This window comes from Crocodylus porosus, unplaced genomic scaffold (assembly GCF_001723895.1).
Source record: "Crocodylus porosus isolate Cpor-Errol unplaced genomic scaffold, CroPor_comp1, whole genome shotgun sequence".
NCBI classification, from domain to species: domain Eukaryota; kingdom Metazoa; phylum Chordata; order Crocodylia; family Crocodylidae; genus Crocodylus; species Crocodylus porosus.
The window spans coordinates 5090433-5108637 of NW_017728944.1; the positions used below are offsets into that span (position 1 = coordinate 5090433).

The 18205-nt window shown below is 56.9% G+C and overlaps 1 protein-coding gene across 3 annotated transcripts in view; it reads left to right on the forward strand.

The window, feature by feature from the left end:
* The window catches only part of ADAM11 (ADAM metallopeptidase domain 11), a 50282-nt gene extending 32452 nt beyond the window's left edge, over positions 1-17830 (forward strand). For 2 of the 3 annotated variants that reach the window (XM_019550453.1, XM_019550454.1), the window contains exons 16-25: positions 2279-2371; positions 3254-3334; positions 3785-3835; positions 4353-4416; positions 6279-6378; positions 6872-6991; positions 8254-8422; positions 8957-9071; positions 9960-10050; positions 11836-13326. In XM_019550453.1, the coding sequence (XP_019405998.1) occupies positions 2279-2371; positions 3254-3334; positions 3785-3835; positions 4353-4416; positions 6279-6378; positions 6872-6991; positions 8254-8422; positions 8957-9071; positions 9960-10050; positions 11836-11884 (933 nt within the window). In that variant the 3' untranslated portion in view covers positions 11885-13326. Of the gene's footprint in view, positions 1-2278; positions 2372-3253; positions 3335-3784; positions 3836-4352; positions 4417-6278; positions 6379-6871; positions 6992-8253; positions 8423-8956; positions 9072-9959; positions 10051-11835; positions 13327-14016 lie in introns of those variants that run through there. The other variant, XM_019550455.1, reaches the window with a different exon arrangement.
* Positions 17831-18205: the final 375 nt, after the last annotated feature.

Here is an 18205-nt window from a genome sequence, read left to right on the forward strand (position 1 = left end):
GGGCGGCTAGGATCTGGAACCAACTTCCAAGAGAAGTGGTGCTGGCTCCTACCCTGGGGGTCTTTAAAAGGAGGCTGGATGAACACCTTGCTGGGGTCATTTGACACCAGTCCTCTTTCCTGCCCACGGCAGGGGGTCGGACTTGATGATCTGCTCAGGTCCCTTCCCACCCTACCAACTATGAAACTATGTATCTCAGGTATAGTAAGGGTTTGATAGTGCATTTCTTGACGAAGTCTTCTAGGTGTGCCATAAAAAGATTGGCATATTATGGGTCTGTTTTAGTGCCCATAGCTGTGCCCATGGTCTGGCTGAAGTGTTGGTTGTTGAAACTGAAGTTGTTGTGTGTGAGGATGAAGTACATGAGTTCAGCGATATCCTGAGGTCTCTGCTCTGAGTTGTAATCTTGTTCTTATAGATATGTGTTTCAGGCTTGGATGACATCTTGGTGTGGGATGTTGATGTATATGCTAGTGACATCCATGCCAGCTCAGAGGGTATTGCTGGGAAGGTGGTCTGTGTTTTGCGTTTTTGCAGGAAGTCAGTTGTGTCTTGGATAAAACTTGGTCTTTGGGTGACGAGCAGTTTTAAAATGGATTTGATGAAAACTGACATTTCTTCCGTTAGGGTTACATGGTTTGAAATGGAAATAACTTCAGGGGGGTTTGGTTGAGGGCCAGGACTCCTAGGTTCTCCCCGTGAAGATGCTGTCACTGTCCTTTGGTGCAGAGATGTAGGGGACACGGTAGTGATCCCCACCTGTGCCTCATACACTGGGCAGACCCCAGGCCAGGTGGGCACCCCAAGCCATGTCGCCAACGTCTGTTGGGCATTGGCGACATGTAGGGGGTGCACGCAGGTGCATGTGCACCCCCTGAGTGTGGCGGTGCACCCTCTATGTGCCTGTGGGCAGTTGCTGCTTGCCGCCCCCCCCACCCCTGCTACTGCCAGTGGCATCAGCAGTCGGTCAGCGATCGCCACTGGCTGCTGTCAACAGCATCTGTGGGTGGTCGCTAACCCCTGGTCAGTGCTGACCACCACTCCCTGCTGCTGACAGCGCTGGTGGCGTCTACAAGAGCTCCCCACTTCGTGCCACTGTGCTCCTGCCACCGCCAGCACCGCCGTGCCCCCCCAGCTGCTTGAGGCACGCGTCGTTCATGCTGCTGGGGTTTTCTTGTTTGTGGATTTTAGGGAGCAGAGAAAAAGCCCCTGGATTGGGTAGTGGAGGGGTCATGGTCTCAAGTTTTTCTTGTAGTTCCGATGGAAATGAAGTGATGGTGGTTTTGAGTTGTGAGGAGAAAAGGGGAGTGAGAGCTTTCTTTAGTTTTGTATAGTAGATAGTGTCAGAGAGTTGTCTGTTGGCTTCTTTTATGCAGTCTTCACGGTTAAGGATAACTATAACTCCCCCTTGGTCTGCTGGTTTTGTTACTATTTGGTGGTTGAATCTTAGAGATTCTGTGGCCCTTCTTTCTGAGAGGGAGAGGTTGATATAGTGGTGTTTGTTGCTGAGCATTTCATTGTTCATTCTTTCTCTGAAGCAGTCAATGTAGCGATCAAGATTTGAATTTCATCCACTGTTAGGTGTCCAATCTGAGGTGTTTTTTGGATTTTCTGGTATTTATTTTTTGGTCGATGTTGTCACTGGATGAATTTGTGTTGCAAGTGGATTCCTTTTGTGTTGAAAGTGGAAATGTTCCTTCAGATGAAGGCAAAAAACCCTTTAAGGAAGCAGCATGATAGAAGGGGGAGGGAGAGTTGGAGCTATTTCTAGTCCCCGCCACTTTCTCCCCCGTGGAAGACCAGCAGGGGCACTGCCAGCAGGTTGTGGGGTGGGCAGGCAGGGGCCTGGCCTGAAGCTGGCACCTGCCCCATCCCAAACTAGATAAGTGATGGCTGTGGTGCTGGGGAGATGGAGCGGAGGCCTTGGGGCCCCGGGGCCTTAGCCATGTCCCTGTGCCTGAAGGCCACCCCACAGCTGCACAGGAAACAGACACACACTCAGAGCATCTGCAGGTGTCCATCTCAGGTTGCTCTTGCTCCTGCAGCTGTCTCATTCTCTAATTCGGAAGCCAGGGCAAGTTTCTTGCCACTTGCGGAGGGTGGGGGTTGTTGGGCGAATGCTAGGGTTGAAGGCATCCATGGTTGCTTAGAGGTGAGACTTCTTCCCCCAGTCTAGCCTGTAGGTAGGAACTATCCTGTCCTGCCCCTGTCCCATGTTGGAGCCAGAGAACCTTGGCCTGGGTGTCCTGACATGTGTGTTGGCTTCTATCCTGGGCAGGAATGTGCGAAGGGCGGGGGCAGCTGCTGCAAGAAGTGCACCCTGACCCATGATGCCATGTGCAGTGACGGGCTCTGCTGCAGAGGCTGCAAGGTGAGAGATGGTGGGTGGGGGACAAGGTGGGGATCAGGCCCTGCCCTTATCTGGTAGAGGGTAGTGCAGGCTGCAGATACTAGAGGAAGGCAGTGCCTGTGAGTGGGCAGGCTGGAATATGAGTGAATTATTCATGCGCCAGGATATTTGCCATGTCTGTAAAAAACAGACCCAGTCCCTTCCGCCTCCCCCTCACCCCCAGGGGCTTCCTCAGGTGGAGAAGATCGCTCAGTGCATTGCTGAACCCAGGCTGGAGGACAAGGGACGGAGCCAGCCCACCTGCCTCTTCTTGTACTGGGGGTGATCCTTGTAATACTCTAATGCAGGGGTGGCCAACATGTGGCATGGGCAGCCAGTATGTGAGTCATACAGCACATTGGGATGGGAGTAGGGAACACAGTGGCAGACAGGACCGGGAGGAGCAGGTAGAGCAGTAAATCAGGCAGTGAGCACAGGCAAGGAGCAGAAAGCTGAGCAACAGATGAGGCAGAGGAAGGGGATTGGAGTGGCACTCAGGGAGGGCGCAGGGCTGACCTGCCAGCACATCTGACTAAAAGGTTGGCTCCTTCCTGCTCTAACCCCTCTGGCATGGGGGAGGTCAGCTCTTGGACAGCACCCTGAAGTGCACAGTCAGAAGCAGCACTGGATAGCATGTGGCCTGAGAGTCTCTGTGTATATGCATCTTCCACCCCGGCATGCCCCAGCTCAGAGGTCACGCTGCAATAATGGCCCCCAACCAACCGGAGAGGGAGGATGGCTGAACCCCCATCCCCCAACTCTGTTAGAGCCCCTGACATGCAGGAGCATTAGCATCACTGCGGCCCTGGGCCCCCTTCCTGCCCCTCTGCAAAGTGTCATGTTGCTCCTTCCTGTCCCTTTTAGTACGAGCCACGGGGTGTGCCCTGCCGAGAGGCTGTGAATGAGTGCGACATTGCGGAGACCTGCACTGGGGACTCCAGCCAGGTGAGAGGAGCTTGGGAAAGAGTTGGAGCTGGGGAGGGGCCCAGAGGAGCTGACAGCTTGGTGGTACTCACTGGGAGCTGACAGCTTGGTGGTACTCACTGGGAGCTGACAGCTTGGCGGTGCTCACTGGGCTCCTGGGGAATGGAAGTATTATGAACACATACTGTACAGGAATTCATTCGACACCCTTAGCCCCCTGTGTTTGTGCTGCTGGTGGATGCCAGGGCACTGCAATCTGGGGGACTGGAGGAGATGAGCCAGGCAGGGCTGAGCAGGACTAAGACTGTGGGGGCTTCAGGTTAGGATAGAGGAGGACCAGTGGCACTCGAGGGCAGTCCCTGGACTCAGGTAACTGGGGCTGTAAACTAGGACGGTTGTAGTAGCTGAGCTGTGTGGAGGCAAGTCCTGTCTACAGTCCCTCTCTCTCTCTCTCTCTCTCTCTCTGTGCAGTGCCCACCCAATCTTCATAAGCTGGATGGCTACTTGTGTGAGAATGAGCAGGTGAGGGCTGTCCTTGCACAGTATGGGCACATGTGCTCCTGGGGGCTGATTCACACATGGGTTGCATGCATGCATGATCCCCACAGGGCTGACTTAGACATTTCAACTTGCCATGAGGGGCTGGGCCTCACAGTCAGGTCTGCGAGCATGTATATATGCTCCCTTGTGGAACTGACTCATTCTCACAGGCTTGCAGGTGTGGATATGCTTTCTGCAAGGGGCTGACTTACATGCTTAGGTTCACTCAGAAGCATGCACACTCCTTCTGAGGGATGAGTTACACACTCAGGTTTGTACTACTTGCACTCATGTACACGTTCTCCATCAACTGCACATTTGGAGTCAGTCCCCTGTGCAGCCCAGATAGATGCCTGTCCCCAGTATACACGGGCAAGAAGGCACTGATGGCCTCACGCAGTATCACTGTGGTCCCCATCACATGTTGTGAGCTGCGCTTGTGAGCACACAGACTCCTGCATGTGCCTCTTTATGAAACCTGGGCCTCTTTGCTCTTCAGGGCCGGTGCTATGGCGGCAGGTGTAAAACCCGGGACAGGCAGTGCAATGCACTGTGGGGACGCGGTAAGTGCTTCTTGACCTTCCTGGCCTGTGAGCATGCCTTGAGCTGGGAGTGTAGCACAGAGCTGGCTGGGGGCAGCTCAGGACAGCAGTGGGGCAAGGAAGGGCAGAAGAGCACTGGAGGGTGGGTCCTGGAGGAACCCAGAGCCAATAGAGGCCACATAAACTGGTCCCTGCCACTGAGGCAGCAGGTGCGCCCTGAGAGCAGGTGTGTGGGTGCAGATCCATCTGTGATACACGGCCTGAGATCCATGGCTCCTGCCTGGGCCAGGATCACTGTTTCCTACCTCCCACAGAAGTTAATCATAGGAGAGACCTCCAGTGCTGAGTCAATGAACAGATGGACAGCTCTCCCCCTCTGTGCCTCTGTCCATCTCTGCCTGCCCTTCTCTCTGCATGGTGGATGCAGGCCTGTCTCCAGCAGAGTCCCCCCCCGCCAGGCTCCTGTTGGCGAGGTCAGAATTGGGCCTAGTCTTTCCATGTTATTCTCAAGCAAAACCATGTAAAAAGCCATCTGGTTCCAGTGATGCTCCAGCTCCTTGGCAATCACGTGGTGGCACCTTCCCTGGAGCCATGGGGGCCCATGGCCTGAAGGGCTTTGCTGGACCACACATCCTGGATCCCATTGCTTTCCCCACTTGTGCAGGTGCTTGCTCCAGTGCAGAGGAGGGCCAGCATACCCCCCAGTGGAACAAGTGTCCTGCACTCGTGATCATGCAAGCAATAGCACAGAGGAGAGGGCAGCAGAGAACCTGGCCACATTACTGTCCCCTGGTATATAAGTGAGGGTGAGGGTCTGGCTATGTAAAATCAGCAGGCCAGGCCATCAGCTTATGGGTCTGGTTCTCTTTCCCACTGAGGCTGATACCGGTGTCACTCCAGTGGAATCTCTCAGCTGACACCTCTGGGCTTGTTGAACGAGCCAGGACTGGCCTGCCTGCCTGTGCCCCTTTGAGTTCTGGACCAGCCATTTGCATTGTGTTCATCTCACTTGGCACTAGGGGTTGTCTCCAGCTGCTCTTGCTGTTTTACCATCCCCCCCCTTGTTGGAAGAGCAGGTTTCTGCATGAGGAATTGGATTTGTTGTGAAAGCAGCATCTCTGGCTGCCTTAGCTTTTGGACCAAGCTCTGCTATAGGGGCTCCTTCACTTCATCCCAATTATGGTATAAAGGGCTGCAGTGTTGTTGCTGTCATGGTCCAGGAAGTATGCAAGAAGTTGGGTGGGGTGGGCTGCTGATAGCTTTTATTGGACAACTGAGGAAGACCCAGCCCTGAGGAAGCCCAAAGGTTTGTCTAATATCACTCCCAACTGTACAGCTGGTCCAGAAAAAGCTACCACCCAAACCACCTTGCTTCTCTCATTTCTCCCCTCAGCAAATCCAGTGATTGCAGACACAAGGAGTGGTCTGTTTGCTGCTGTCCATGTGACTGGCGTGCGTGGTCTGTACCATGCGGTAGGCTGTCACCCATGGCCCAGGGGAAGGAGCCCAGAGCACTCCCAGGAGCCAGCTTGTATCCTGGCTCTGTCATTGACCTGAGACAAGGCGCCTGCCTCTCAGTGCCTCAGTGTCCCCATCATAAGGGCTAGCACCATCTGCCCTGTGCATAGATTATGGCAGTGCTTGCCTGATGGGAAGAGCCCCCTACACGCCTATCCCATGCTAACCTGACACATACCTCCCATGTGCTTCTGGGCTTGTGAACTGCTGGGGAGGTGCCCCAGTGAGATGTGCCAGGACACACTCGCTTTGCACCAGTGCCACCTGCTGCCCAGCTGTGGCTTCCCCCTTGCCAGGATCCTTTGCAGCTGGGATGTGGGCAGCAGCCAGGCTTAGGAGTGATGCCTGCTCTCTTCTGCTCCCAGCTGCAGCTGACAGGTTTTGCTACGAGAAGCTGAATGTGGAAGGGACTGAGAGGGGGAACTGTGGGCGCAGTGGCCAGGGTTGGATGCAGTGCAACAAGCAGTAAGTGAGCCACATGTGCTGGAGCAGAGGCTGCCCCTCCTAGGGTGTGCTGATCAGTAGGGCAGGCACTGTAGCATCCCTGTCCATGCCAGCAGCAGCGCTGCAAGCAGCCCCAGCACCCCTGCAACTTTCACCCCTGCCAGGGGATCCTACTGCAGCCATCCCCCATCTCCTCTCTGCCCAGCCACCTCCACCCCCTTCCTCAAGTCCTCTGCCTAGTAGTTGCCACTTCTCCCTTTGGGTCAGTGGGCAGTGCTGCCCCCTTTGCTGTTCCCTCTCTGTGCAACTAAACCCAGCCCCCTGGATGTTGGAGTGCCAGCTCCTGCCCTGGGGAGCAGGGCATGGCCAAGGTGTGGCTGCATGGCTGGGGACAGTGATCTTGGTAGCTTGGCTGTGTGTCAGCCCCTACCCCTCCCGGGCCTGCACGTATGGGCAGTGACGGGGTTCCCAGCCACAGGCAGGTCAGATGCTCTGCTTTGTCTCCGCCTCACAGGGACGTTCTGTGCGGATACCTTCTATGCGCCAACATCACGGGCACACCCCGCCTGGGCGAGCTCAGTGGGGATATTACCACCATGACCTTCTACCACCAGAACAGATACATCGACTGCAGGTGTGTTGGGCAAGGGGTACTCAGCAGCTGGGCCAGGCCAAGTTCTTCTCACTCTGGGGTCAGTGGAGGAGGTCTGGGTTAGCTCTTGAGCCTACTCAGTGCGTGGCTGAGCTGGGAGTCTCAGCCTGCTCTCCTGGTCTTGGAGAGCTCACCAGGTCAAGGAGGGACCTTGTTGAAGAGTGGGGCTGAGGCCAGGGAGTGGGGAATCACTCACCAAGCATCTCTTGGCCAGGCAGGTGGGTGGTCTCAGTAGTGAACCCCTTCTGCTGGTCCAGCCATGGTGGGGCTGTCTCCATCACTCTTCCCAGCTCATAGTCCTATGAAGTCTTAATTCACACCGTCACCCCAGGGCAGGCTGGGGCTCCGGGACAGCCTATCCCAGAGCTGCCAGCACTGTCTGGGAGCAGGGACTCCTGGGAAATACTGAACACTGGGTGGCAGTGAGTGGCCCTGGGAGCGTGGTTGGGACACACCAAAGGCAGCACATTCCAGGAGGCAGCTAGTGGAGCAGCTGACCGAAGGAGCAGCTACCACTGTAGCCTGGCCCTGGGGCCTGATGTTTCCCTACAAGGCACTGGGAATCACAGCCTGGCCCAGTCACCATCTCCTGGATGAGCACCAGTCTGTTGTGATCAGACCCAAGGGCCACTGACTTAGCAGAGAAACCTCTCAGTCAAAAATGTTTATAAACAGTGTGGGGGAGTCCAGATGTGCAGAATATAATGCTCCCTATTCCAAACTCCCTCCACAATTTCTGGCATTGGTCTGAGTCCTAGGCCAGGCAGCTTGCCCTGCCTGCCTGCCTTCATTAGAAGAGCAGCCCTCTTCCAGCTGGCCTACCCCCCTTTTTTCCCTCAGGGGTGCAGCCAGGGAGAGTTCTGGACCCTGGCCCTGTTCACTTTTGTGTAGGAAGTCATGCCAGGTGCTGGCTTTGCTGGTGACCGCACCATGCTGCAGCAAGTCATGCACTGTTGTGGGTGGCAGCATCTCTCCAGCACATCAGAGCCAAGTTGTGCAACAGATGCTCTGATCCACAGAGGAGAACCCCTGAGCCAGGGGAGCTCACCACACTGCCAGCAAGGAGTCTCCCTTGGCAAAGATGAGGCCCCAGGCTGTTACTACTGAGCCTCCACCACAGGAGCAACCTTGGGGGCCCCATGGAATGAGCGGTGACAGCTGCTTCTGTTCCTCCATCTGCCTTGTCCTGTGAACACTTTCTTTCTTTGATTCATCTACTCCCTTTCCTCATTGTCAATATCCAGGGGTGGGCACGTTCAGCTGGTGGACGGCTCTGACATGAGCTATGTGGAGGACGGCACACCCTGCGGCCCCAGCATGTTGTGTCTTGACCATAAATGCCTTCCAGTGTCAGCCTTTGACTTCAGCTCCTGCCCGGGCAGCTGGGATGGGAAGATCTGCTTTGATCATGGGGTGAGTCCTTGCTGCGGCTGCAGCAGAATGCAGGGAGGGGTTCTTCCTAATTCGCACAGCATGGGAGTGCATTCACATACTCCTCCCCAGCTTGGGGACTGCCCATCCCTGCTTCCCCAGGTGTCAAGGCCAATATACCATCCTGCCTGGTGGGGATGCTCTCAGGCTAGGTCAGTGGGGTGGGTGGGAACTGCTCAAAAGCTATGAATACCTTGTTTCTGTCGCACCTATTTCTGGCTGCCCCCATGGTGGTGGATGGGGAATGGGAGTTTAAGGTGTGTTTTGCCATGGGACACTGCAGAGTCTACATGGATGAGGCCATGGCTGTTGCTGCTCTGGCCAGGTCTTGCTGTACAGCTTTGACCCAGGAGAGTGTGTGCTCTTTGCTGGGGTGGTGGAGCCAATTCCGTGGTCCCTCATGGCCCAGGTGCTCCACAGCTGTGGAGAGCTTAGTACCTGAAGCCGTGCTGCCCTAGCTCAGGGTTGGGCTTACTGCCCCATGGCACTCACCCGCCTCCCATTCTCCTGCCACAGGTCTGCAGTAATGAGGGCAAATGCATCTGCCATGCTGACTGGACGGGCAAGGACTGCAGTGTCTACAACCCCATCCCGGAACCCAAGCCCACAGGCGAAATGGAGAAGTACAAGGGTCCGTATGAGCCAGTAGGAGTTGGGGAGAGGAGGGGTACTCCTTTGCCAGGAGGTCCCTGGGGCAGTTAGCAATGGCTGTGAGCCCCTTGCAGATGCCATGCCCTACCCAGAGGCATGGCCTCAAGCATCCTGAGAGAAACCACTCCCTCTTCTGACACATGGGATACCTGACACAAGGAGCCTCATCACTGGGGAGCCCCACCCCTACCCCTGTACTCTCCCCTCTGGGACCCTACTCAGGGGCATCTACCTGGGAACTGCACTAGTCATGCTCCTCCATGTGGGACCTGACCCCTCCAACAAGTTGCACAGCCTTGCTTACACACCCCCACCCCTTTCTTGACTCTCCCAGCCAACAGCTTTCTTCTGCCTGGGAATCCCCCCATGGCACTGCCAGCTGCAGGCCCCAGAAAAGCAATGGTCTCTGCTCAGGTCCTCTCCAGGGTATGCTGATACATGGCCTAAGGACTGTGGTGCCTTGACAGCACATGGGGTGGCAGGAGTCTGTCGGGGTGTGTGCTGAGCCCGGGGGTCTGGGTGAGGCCCTGCCACTCCCTTGCCTCACAGTCGGAGCTCGTGGGAGCTGTGGGAGCTCAGAGAAGCCCCTTAAGGGCTGGGCTGGCTTCCACTAGAGTGGTGCTGGCGGGTGGGCTCCCCTGTAGCAGACACCACATGACTTCTCTTCCTAGAGCCAAGCCAGGCCCAAACCCAGTGCCCAGCATGTCTCTGGGGAGGGGGCCAGGAGACTGCAATAAAGGCACTGTGTGGGGAGGCTGTAGGTACTTGGTCTGCCTTGGTGCCCTCACTAAGCACTGCTGGTAGGTGGATGTCTGTGTTCCATGACTGACATGTCCCTGTGCTCCCCTCCCTGTCCCCTTTGTCACAGGTCCCAGTGGCACCAATATCATTATTGGCTCCATCGCTGGGGCTGTGCTGGTGGCTGCCATTGTCCTAGGGGGGACTGGCTGGGGATTTAAGTAAGTAAACACTGCATGCCTCTCTCTTCCTGATTGCCTTCTCCCCTCCAGCTCAGGAGTGTTACTGTACCATGTTGCCAGCCGCTGCAGTCACAGGCAACCCCAAGAGGGAGCATTTCCTAGACAATGGGAACCTTTGCATGGCTTTGAGACTCTCAGCAGACTCTGGGGTGCCCAGATCCATTGCTAAGAGGCCAGTAGCGGTCAGCTGTGGGCAGGGGGTGATGTTTAAGCAGCCCCACCCCTTGGTCAGTCCTGGGTCAACCAGAGGCTGAGACCTGACCTGAACATGCAGGGGAGGAGAGGAGGCTGGAGGGCAAAGTGCATGACTCCAGCCAGGCTGCTGGAGGGAAGAGATGAAGAAATATCTTGATGGGGGCAGGGAGATTCTGGGACATGTTGTCAGCCTGTGGGATTTCCAGGGGAGTCCAGAGCTGTCTTGTGGGGACTGAAGTGGGAAGCTGTTGGGGGCTGCATGCAAGGGGTTATGTGTATGGGGTGAGCCCTGCTGTGTGGCGACTGCACATATTGCTTGGCATGCCCAAAAAAATGCCCTCCTGTGTGGAGGGGAATGTGGGCCTGTGCCCTTACTCGCATGTGCTGGGTGTCTGGAACAGGCCACGAGACCTGGCAGGACTAAATGCCAGGGTGCTTTGGGCCAAGGGTCCTGAGGCCTTTTGCAAGTAGGAGCCCATGGAGTGAGCTCTCACTCCAGCCAGCTCTGGTTGATTGGCTCTTTCTAGCCGGGTCATGAGAACCAGCTACAAAGCCTCCCTGGGGTACTCCTGTCCCCTGGCTGGGCCTGCAGGGCTTGCTGGTCCCCTGTGCCCTGCCTGGTGGCAGCTATAGCCTCTCCCTCCAGTTGTCACTGGTATTTAGCTGCCCCTTGCTTGCTGCTTGTCATGCTGCATGTGGCCAGTTGTTTCAGCCCTGCTGCTTTTGGGGCCTGTGCGCTGAGGCTCTGCAGCTAGTGACAGGAGGCAGATGTTCCCCCCAGGGCTGGGCTTTGTCCAAACTCTCCCTTTCTTGCCTGACTTGCAATGTTGGGACCAGGTGAGCCAGTATAACTCTGATCTCTGCCTCCTGCCAGCCCGGGGCACCTGGCTAGTTGCACAGGGCTGGGCTAGCATGGAATTTAAGAAGGTGCCCAGGACCCACGGAAAGGCACTTGAGCCCGGGCAAGTGAGCTGTGTCCTTGGAGAGTGGCTTCAGCAAGGCACCTCCTGCCCTGAGTAAAGGCTGTTGCTCCTTTCCACAGGGGTGCCTGCTGCCTGGCCTTCAGGGTCCAGCTGGTACCTGTGAGCCCATCCAGAATGGGTGATACCTATTGCTCCCAGCCTGGCAAAGGCCACACCAAAGCTGCGTGGCCCGTGAGCAGCCCCCCTGGACTTGGTGGAGATTTCTGCTGCTGGACCCACTGACCTGGAGCCAGTTCCTTGGCCTCACCTGGGACCAGCTGTCCATAGAGGGAATCTTTCATTGGCACTCAGGGCCAAGCTGGTTTGCTGCTCCTTGCCCAAGTCTGGGTCCCAAGGTGCCCAGTGGCCCTGCCTAGTAATGGCAGTGGGGTCATCCATACCCTGTTTATGGTGGGAGAGGGGCATTAGCCATGGAGGGCAGTGCTGCCCATACAGTGATGCCTAGCATCCCCAGGGATGTTGGACCAAGCTAGGGCAAGAGCAGCTGGGCTGGCCCTAGAGGCAATCACTAACCCCCTCATCCTTCTTTCTCTTTTTCTCTCCTCCCCCCTCTCCCTTCCTCCTGTTCTTTCCTCGCCTCCCAAAGGAACATCCGGAGAGGAAGGTACAACCCGGCTCAGCAGGGGGTGGTGTAGCTACCTCTCATCCATTTGCCACCCACTGCTACCCCACCCATCACATCACATCTCATCCCACCGCTGCTGTCACCATCTTCCTCATCATCACTGCTGGCCCAGACTCTGCTGCCAGATCCTTGCTGGAAGCTGTTCCTGGCCAGCCTTGAGGCACCTTGGCAGGGTCATGCATGGCACAGGCTGCTACCAGTGACCCCATCGATCCACCTCAGCTATAGCACCAGCCTCGAGGCATTGCCCCCTGCTGCCTGCCCCCTCCCTTAGGCTTGAACAGATATTTCAGGGCTCTCCCAGGTGTCCTGACAGGCAGATCCCCTCCACCTGCTTGGTGCCTTGAGAGCACAGGCTTAAGGCAGTGGTGCCCAACTTCTTGGCCCCGCAGGCTGGAGGAGTGGTGTAGCATTGGTCTGTGGGCTGGGTCCAGTGCACACCAGACTGGGCCCTACCCTTGAGTGCCCATGCCTTGAACCCATGTGCAGGATCGGGCCCTGGCCCCACACATTCTGGATTGGGTTTACTGGCCCACTTCTGGCTCCGCACGTGTTGGATCAGGCCTGCCCTGACCTTATGTGCACTGGATTGGGACGCCAGCCCCATGCATGTTAGATCGTGCCCACTGCCCTGGTTCTTTAAGTGGGGGACTTGAGCACCCCTGGGTTAAGGCAAGGAAAGAGCAGGCTGGACCATGCCTGAGAGACAGGCAGCAGTAGGGTCAGTCTCAAGGGGTCAGGACACTGATCCCTCCAGTCCCTAGTCAAGACCCCCGAATGCTGCCTTCTTCAAGGACCTCACTCCGATCCCAGCTGTGCTGGGGTGTTGACATGGGCACGATGCACCCACGAGTAGCTGGCCATGAGTTCACCTGAAATACGGGCCCTGGGTAGCTGGCCTGGGCGCTCACTGGAGGGGTTGGAGTTGCAGTCTCCTCTGCACAGGCTTCCTGGGGGCAGTGAGGCTCCACCAGGCCTGTTCACAAGTGGAGCTGCCTGCTTTGTGGGCTGCCCTGGCAGCAGAAGTTGGGTCCTCCCCTCACACGCAGCGGTGATCCTCCCACCCATTTCCTGTGTGTCATGGTCATAAGTCTCTCCCTGCCTATGTGTGTCCCCTGTGTGCTGCACCCATCTCTGGCCCCTGCACCCACCTTGCTCTCCATCCTCAGGATGTGTAAAAGAGCCAGCTTGCTGCTAAGGCCAGAGCCCCATATCCCATCAGCTCCTTTAAGGGGGTGCCCTGGAGTCAGAGGTGGGGGTGAAGCAGGGTCCCTAACCCAAAGTCCTGTGCTAGTCCAGGTGCGAGGAGACCTCCTGATGGCTACTGTTGTTCAGGTTACTAGGCACTTAGGGGTCCCTTGGCCTGTCCTGGAGGCACCAGACTGGCGTGACTGTGCTGACTCACCTTGGCACCAGTTATTGCATCACCCCAAATAATAAAGTCCCCATATTTCAGCTTGCTTCCTGCCGTGCATGCACTCACTGGCCCCTGCAACCTAAGCCTGGTAGTTTGGGCTCTGTGGCCAGATCCCAGGAGATGGCTCCAGCGGCACATGAGAGACTCCTTGGATCAGCCCCATGTGTTGGGCATGAGCTTCCAGGGGGTCATTTACCCTGTTGCAGTTGGGATCCTAGCACAGCAGGGGCACAGAGGCCTGAGACATCCCCGCCCCCCCAGCACAATACAGGGAACAGTGTAGACACAGGCAGGGCTGGGGCCTGCACCATGCTCACTATGGGGCAGCAGTGCAGGCCATGCTGATTCATTTCACACCTGGGTCCTCAGCCTACCAGTTGGTGCTTTGTGCCTAGAGAGGGGCACTGAAACCAATATGGGGAAATATGGAGGCCTTGAAGTTCTGGGTCAGTGTTTTGAGCCAATACGAATGGGGGTGAGGAGGGAGGATCCCTGACACCACCCTGGGCTTGGGGGTATAGGTCCCTGCTCCAAGGGCCTGAATTACATTGGATTGGGAAGGGCAGACTCAGAACCACCAAGTGGTATGTGAGCATCATGGGGTGACGGCCTCGTATACTGGCTCTTTTAAAACCACTGGGGCATCGCACACATGTGTCTCCACTCATCTGCATCACCATCTGCACACTGCTGGCACTAAAGCACACCCCACTTCTATGTTCCAGGTCAGGAGGGGCCTAGCGCAGCTGCCCACCTCTGCAGCAAGCGAGCGGCTCTGTCTGCCCGGCCTCGCACTCGTGAAGGGGGCAGGAGAGCTTACAAAACAAACCAGGCACCAAAACAGTGATGCGATTAAACAAGCCAACGATCAGCGCAAGTCTTCCACTGCACCCCGTTGCCGCTGGGCCACCAGAGGAGTGTGCCCGAGGCTGCCCACACGGCAAGTGAGCGGGGAGTGGGCGCGTGGCCTTGCCCCATGGGGACCCCTGCCTGGATAAACACTGCTCAGCCCCCTCCCACCCATGGCCAGCCATGCACATGCTCTCCTCGTCTCGGTCTCGAGCTTTCTGTCCTGAACAAGGGACCAGCTGCCCGTCCATGCCTGAATGTAGCTTCCACCCTCATGGCACTGACTTGCACCCCTCACTGTACTCTCACGAAGGAATGTACCCGTTCAGCCCCTTTGGGAGGGCCCTGTGTGCCCGGCGAGCTGAGGGGGGCCGGTGTGGACGCTAGCGGCAGATGAAGCAGACAGACCTTGGGGGCGGGAGGAGGGTGGGGTTGGAGTGGCTGTGTGGCCTGACCCACTTGAAGCTTCACCTGCCTGTGGTCACCTGTCTCTTGTACGAGCCAGATGTGGTCCTCTGTCTGTCTCGCGCCTGTGCCCATGCTGGTCCCTGGCAGGGGCGGCAGGCTGCTCCCACGGACTGGAGTACTACAAGGGACGTTTTCTATTCAAAGCAACACAATGAATGTAGCCACTGTGGTGGCAAGCGGGGGGTGTGGGAAGCTGGGGTTTGTGCAGTGTGGCTCTTCTACTGGCTGTGGTGGCTGCAAACCAGGGGGAGGGATAAGCAGGCACTGACTCCCCAGTGGGCAGCTCTATGTCCTACAGCTGTCAGGGGCAGAGGCTCCATGTTTAGCCTCTGGCAAATCACTTTACCTCTCTGTAATGTGGGCAGTGTACTGAGCCCCCTCTGGGCTCTTGGAAGTGGGGGCAGTGCTGCCAGGGGTAAGTGCCTCTGCCCTGGGAAGAGACTAATCCATTCCAGCCTTTTCTCCTGTGCTCTGCTGAGCTCAAATACCTGCTCCCTCCCATGCCTGAGTGCTGGGTAGGGAGGGACGAGGCTGACAGGAAAGCTAGCCCTGCTCCCCTCTGCTGGCTCAGGCAAGCACAGATCTTCATGTGCCTAGTCAGTGCTGCCCCCAGGGTAGGGCTGGGGCCTTGCTGCAGCCACTGCAGGGCTAGCAGAGAAGAGGGCTTGGGGAAGAGGTTAAAGGAACAGCATGGGAGGTTGTGGGGAAGAGCAGTCAGGGGTTCGTTTTCCCCTCCCTCCCAGCCTGGGCAAGGAGCCTGCCTTCCTCTGGGAGACCTTGTAGCCTCCCGGTGTAGTTCCACAGCCAGAGATCAGGCTGCCCGTGCCTACTTGAGGCCTTCCCTTCTGGGAACTTTGCATATGCCTGCCCCTGCTTTGCAACCTGCTGGGGTCTGAGCCAGACCCCCAACCACCAAAGAGATCAGATGCTCCTTGCCACTGCATGGCTCCTTTGGTAGAGGCGGAGCTGGTCCCCTGCTGCTTTGCAAAGTACCAGGCTCCCCCACCCCACAGCTGGCCCCTGGGAAGCGACCTTCCTTGGTCTGGGGAGTGGAGTGCAATGCCCAGCCCCAAGGTGCAGCCTGGGCAGCAGGCAGGAGACGCCAGGCTGGTCCGATGGGCAAGGCTGGTTTAGCATGAATCCCCCTGCCCTCCCTTCCAGCTGTTAGAAATGCTCTGAGAGGGGATGGGACCCCAAGGAGGGGCCTGGGTCCTCCACACAAACTGCCAGCCTTAACTCTCCTACCCAGGGGCAGCCCCCAACCCCCGCTGCCTACGAGGCCACCCCCTGGCCTTGCTTTGGCTTTCTTCTCATGCACAGACTTGTGCAAAGACCAGCCTCTGCTGCTGGGCCCTGTCAATGGGCAGGGGCGGGTGACAGGGCAGTGCAAGGCATCAGGCGCCACAGCCTGTTCCTGCAGACAGCTGTTGGGCTGGGGGTGGAGTTTGTTGCCCCTTGGCCCTAGAGTAGCTCCAAATGCTTCCCAGCTGGATTTGGGGGAGGGAGGGGTGTTTGCTCAGGACTTGTTGCAATCCCCCTCTGGAGCAGGGAGCAGAGCAGAGCATCAGCTCTCCCCCTGGATCTGTAGGAGGGCTGTGCTGTTCTGAGGTCAGCTGGATGGTGGAAACATGGCCCCGGTACCACTGAGGTCAGTGAGTGACTTGGGTGTCACACCAAGCTGGTAGCGTGTTTTGTTGCTGCTGCTTGTTTCCTGTAGATTCCTTAGGCCTCTCTGCATGTCTTTGTATGGTCCCTCTACCTTAAGTATTTTTATATAAAGGCAGTCACCATAGCAACTAACTTCTCGAAAGCAGAAATATCACCATGACCAGGGACACGGAACAGGCTGGCCCAATTTTCCACAGTGAGAAGCTTTAAAAGCAGGAACCTGAACGAAGATTTAGGCCCTAAATGAGCGGCTTGGTTATCAAAGCTGCTGACCACCTGTGCTCCAAACCTCTGAGACTCTCCCAGGTATTTGTACATGTCTATGGGCAGAGTTTGGGGCCAGCCTCACAGTCCTGATTTAAAGATGATGGCCACTAAAAACACAAGCAGTCCCAGCAGTGTTGCCACATTCCCAGCTAGTACAACGTGAGGCCACTGGCAGTCTTTATAAGGCTGACCTGTTCTAGGGGGTTTCATTTCCCAATCCTTGGCCAGTAAAACAAGGCTGGTCTGACTCTAATTCCAGCACAACACTGCCAGGCTGAGGCTGCAAAACCAAGGGATGGATCTCTGAGAAGTCAGGAAAGAAGAAAAATAAAAGGTCTTGGAAACATATGGGGCTGTGAGGGTCAGAGCTGCTGCCACAAAACCCTGCAGTAGCTGCAGCTTGGGGGGTCACAGCTCCAGGGGCTGAAATAGATGGGGTTGGGGACCACAGTGAACTGACCTAAACCAAAGAAACTGTCCAGTATGTTTTCACTATTGCAGCTAACTAATGGCAAGAAGTCCAACAACTGCATCAGTGGTGAAAACTGAAGTAGTGCAGTGGGAAGGGTGACCCAGAATGCCAGGAGAGCAGCAGGACCCAGAGGCGAAGGGGACAGTGCCACTCAAGCCATGCCTGTAGGTCTTACATTAAAATATCAACTGCCAAAATCTGCTTGTGGTTACAGGCTCTGGTCCATTGAGGGATTAGTGTGGGTACCCCAGGGGAGGCTGTGGGGCAGAGATGTAGCTCTCTGCAGCCACATGCTTGCTGGCTGGATTTATCGTACATATGTGGCATTGGGGAAGTGCTGCCAGCACTGGTAACAGATGGGTCCTGTTGTCCCCAGGCAAGGGGAAGGTGGTGCCAGTGCCCAACTGCATCTTGGACAGGGCAGGAGGTCTTTGGGCAGTACTGGGTGTGGGCCTTATCTGGAGCTGAATTGTGGTGGAGCTGCACAGATCTATAGGGCACTTGGGATTGTGTGTGTGTGCGTGCGTGTGTGTGTGGTGGGGGGGTGTTTGTGGTGCATGGATCTATAGAGCACATGCACATGGGGCTGCATGGCATTTGAGTCTGCATGGTGTGTGGGGGTGTAGGTGTCCATGGGGTGCAGGTTCCTGCACTATGTGGTTTGTTCTTTGCTCTGTGCATCTATGTAGTGTGTGCATGCAAGTCTCTGTGGTGTGTTGGTCTACACCAGAGGTGGACAAATTATGGCCCACGGTGGACTCCATTTTCCAGCAGCCCTGGCAGCGGCGGCTCCTGGCTGCTGCTGCCAGACCCAGCCCTGCTGCCCACGCACCAGCCACCAGGGGCAGGACCCACATAGGCAGGGCATGCAGCCAGGTGGCTGGGATGGGGCTACGGCTGGCAGTGAGATGGGCAGGCAGGGCCAGGGAGACCCCAGGATCTTGGGGTGGTGACACCGTGGGCTAGAGCCAGGGCAGAGCTGTGATCCACTGCCCCCACACCCTTGCGACGAGTGCGGATTTCATGGGGGGGGGCATGCAGGGAACAGATTGTGCCTCTGCCCCGGCCCCATGCTGTTACCACCCCAAGATCCCAGGGTCTCCCCAGCCCCACCCTCCCATTTTGCTTCTGACCATGGTGCCATCCCAGCCGCCCTGCCGCATGCCCTGCCCATGCAGGTCCTGCCCTGG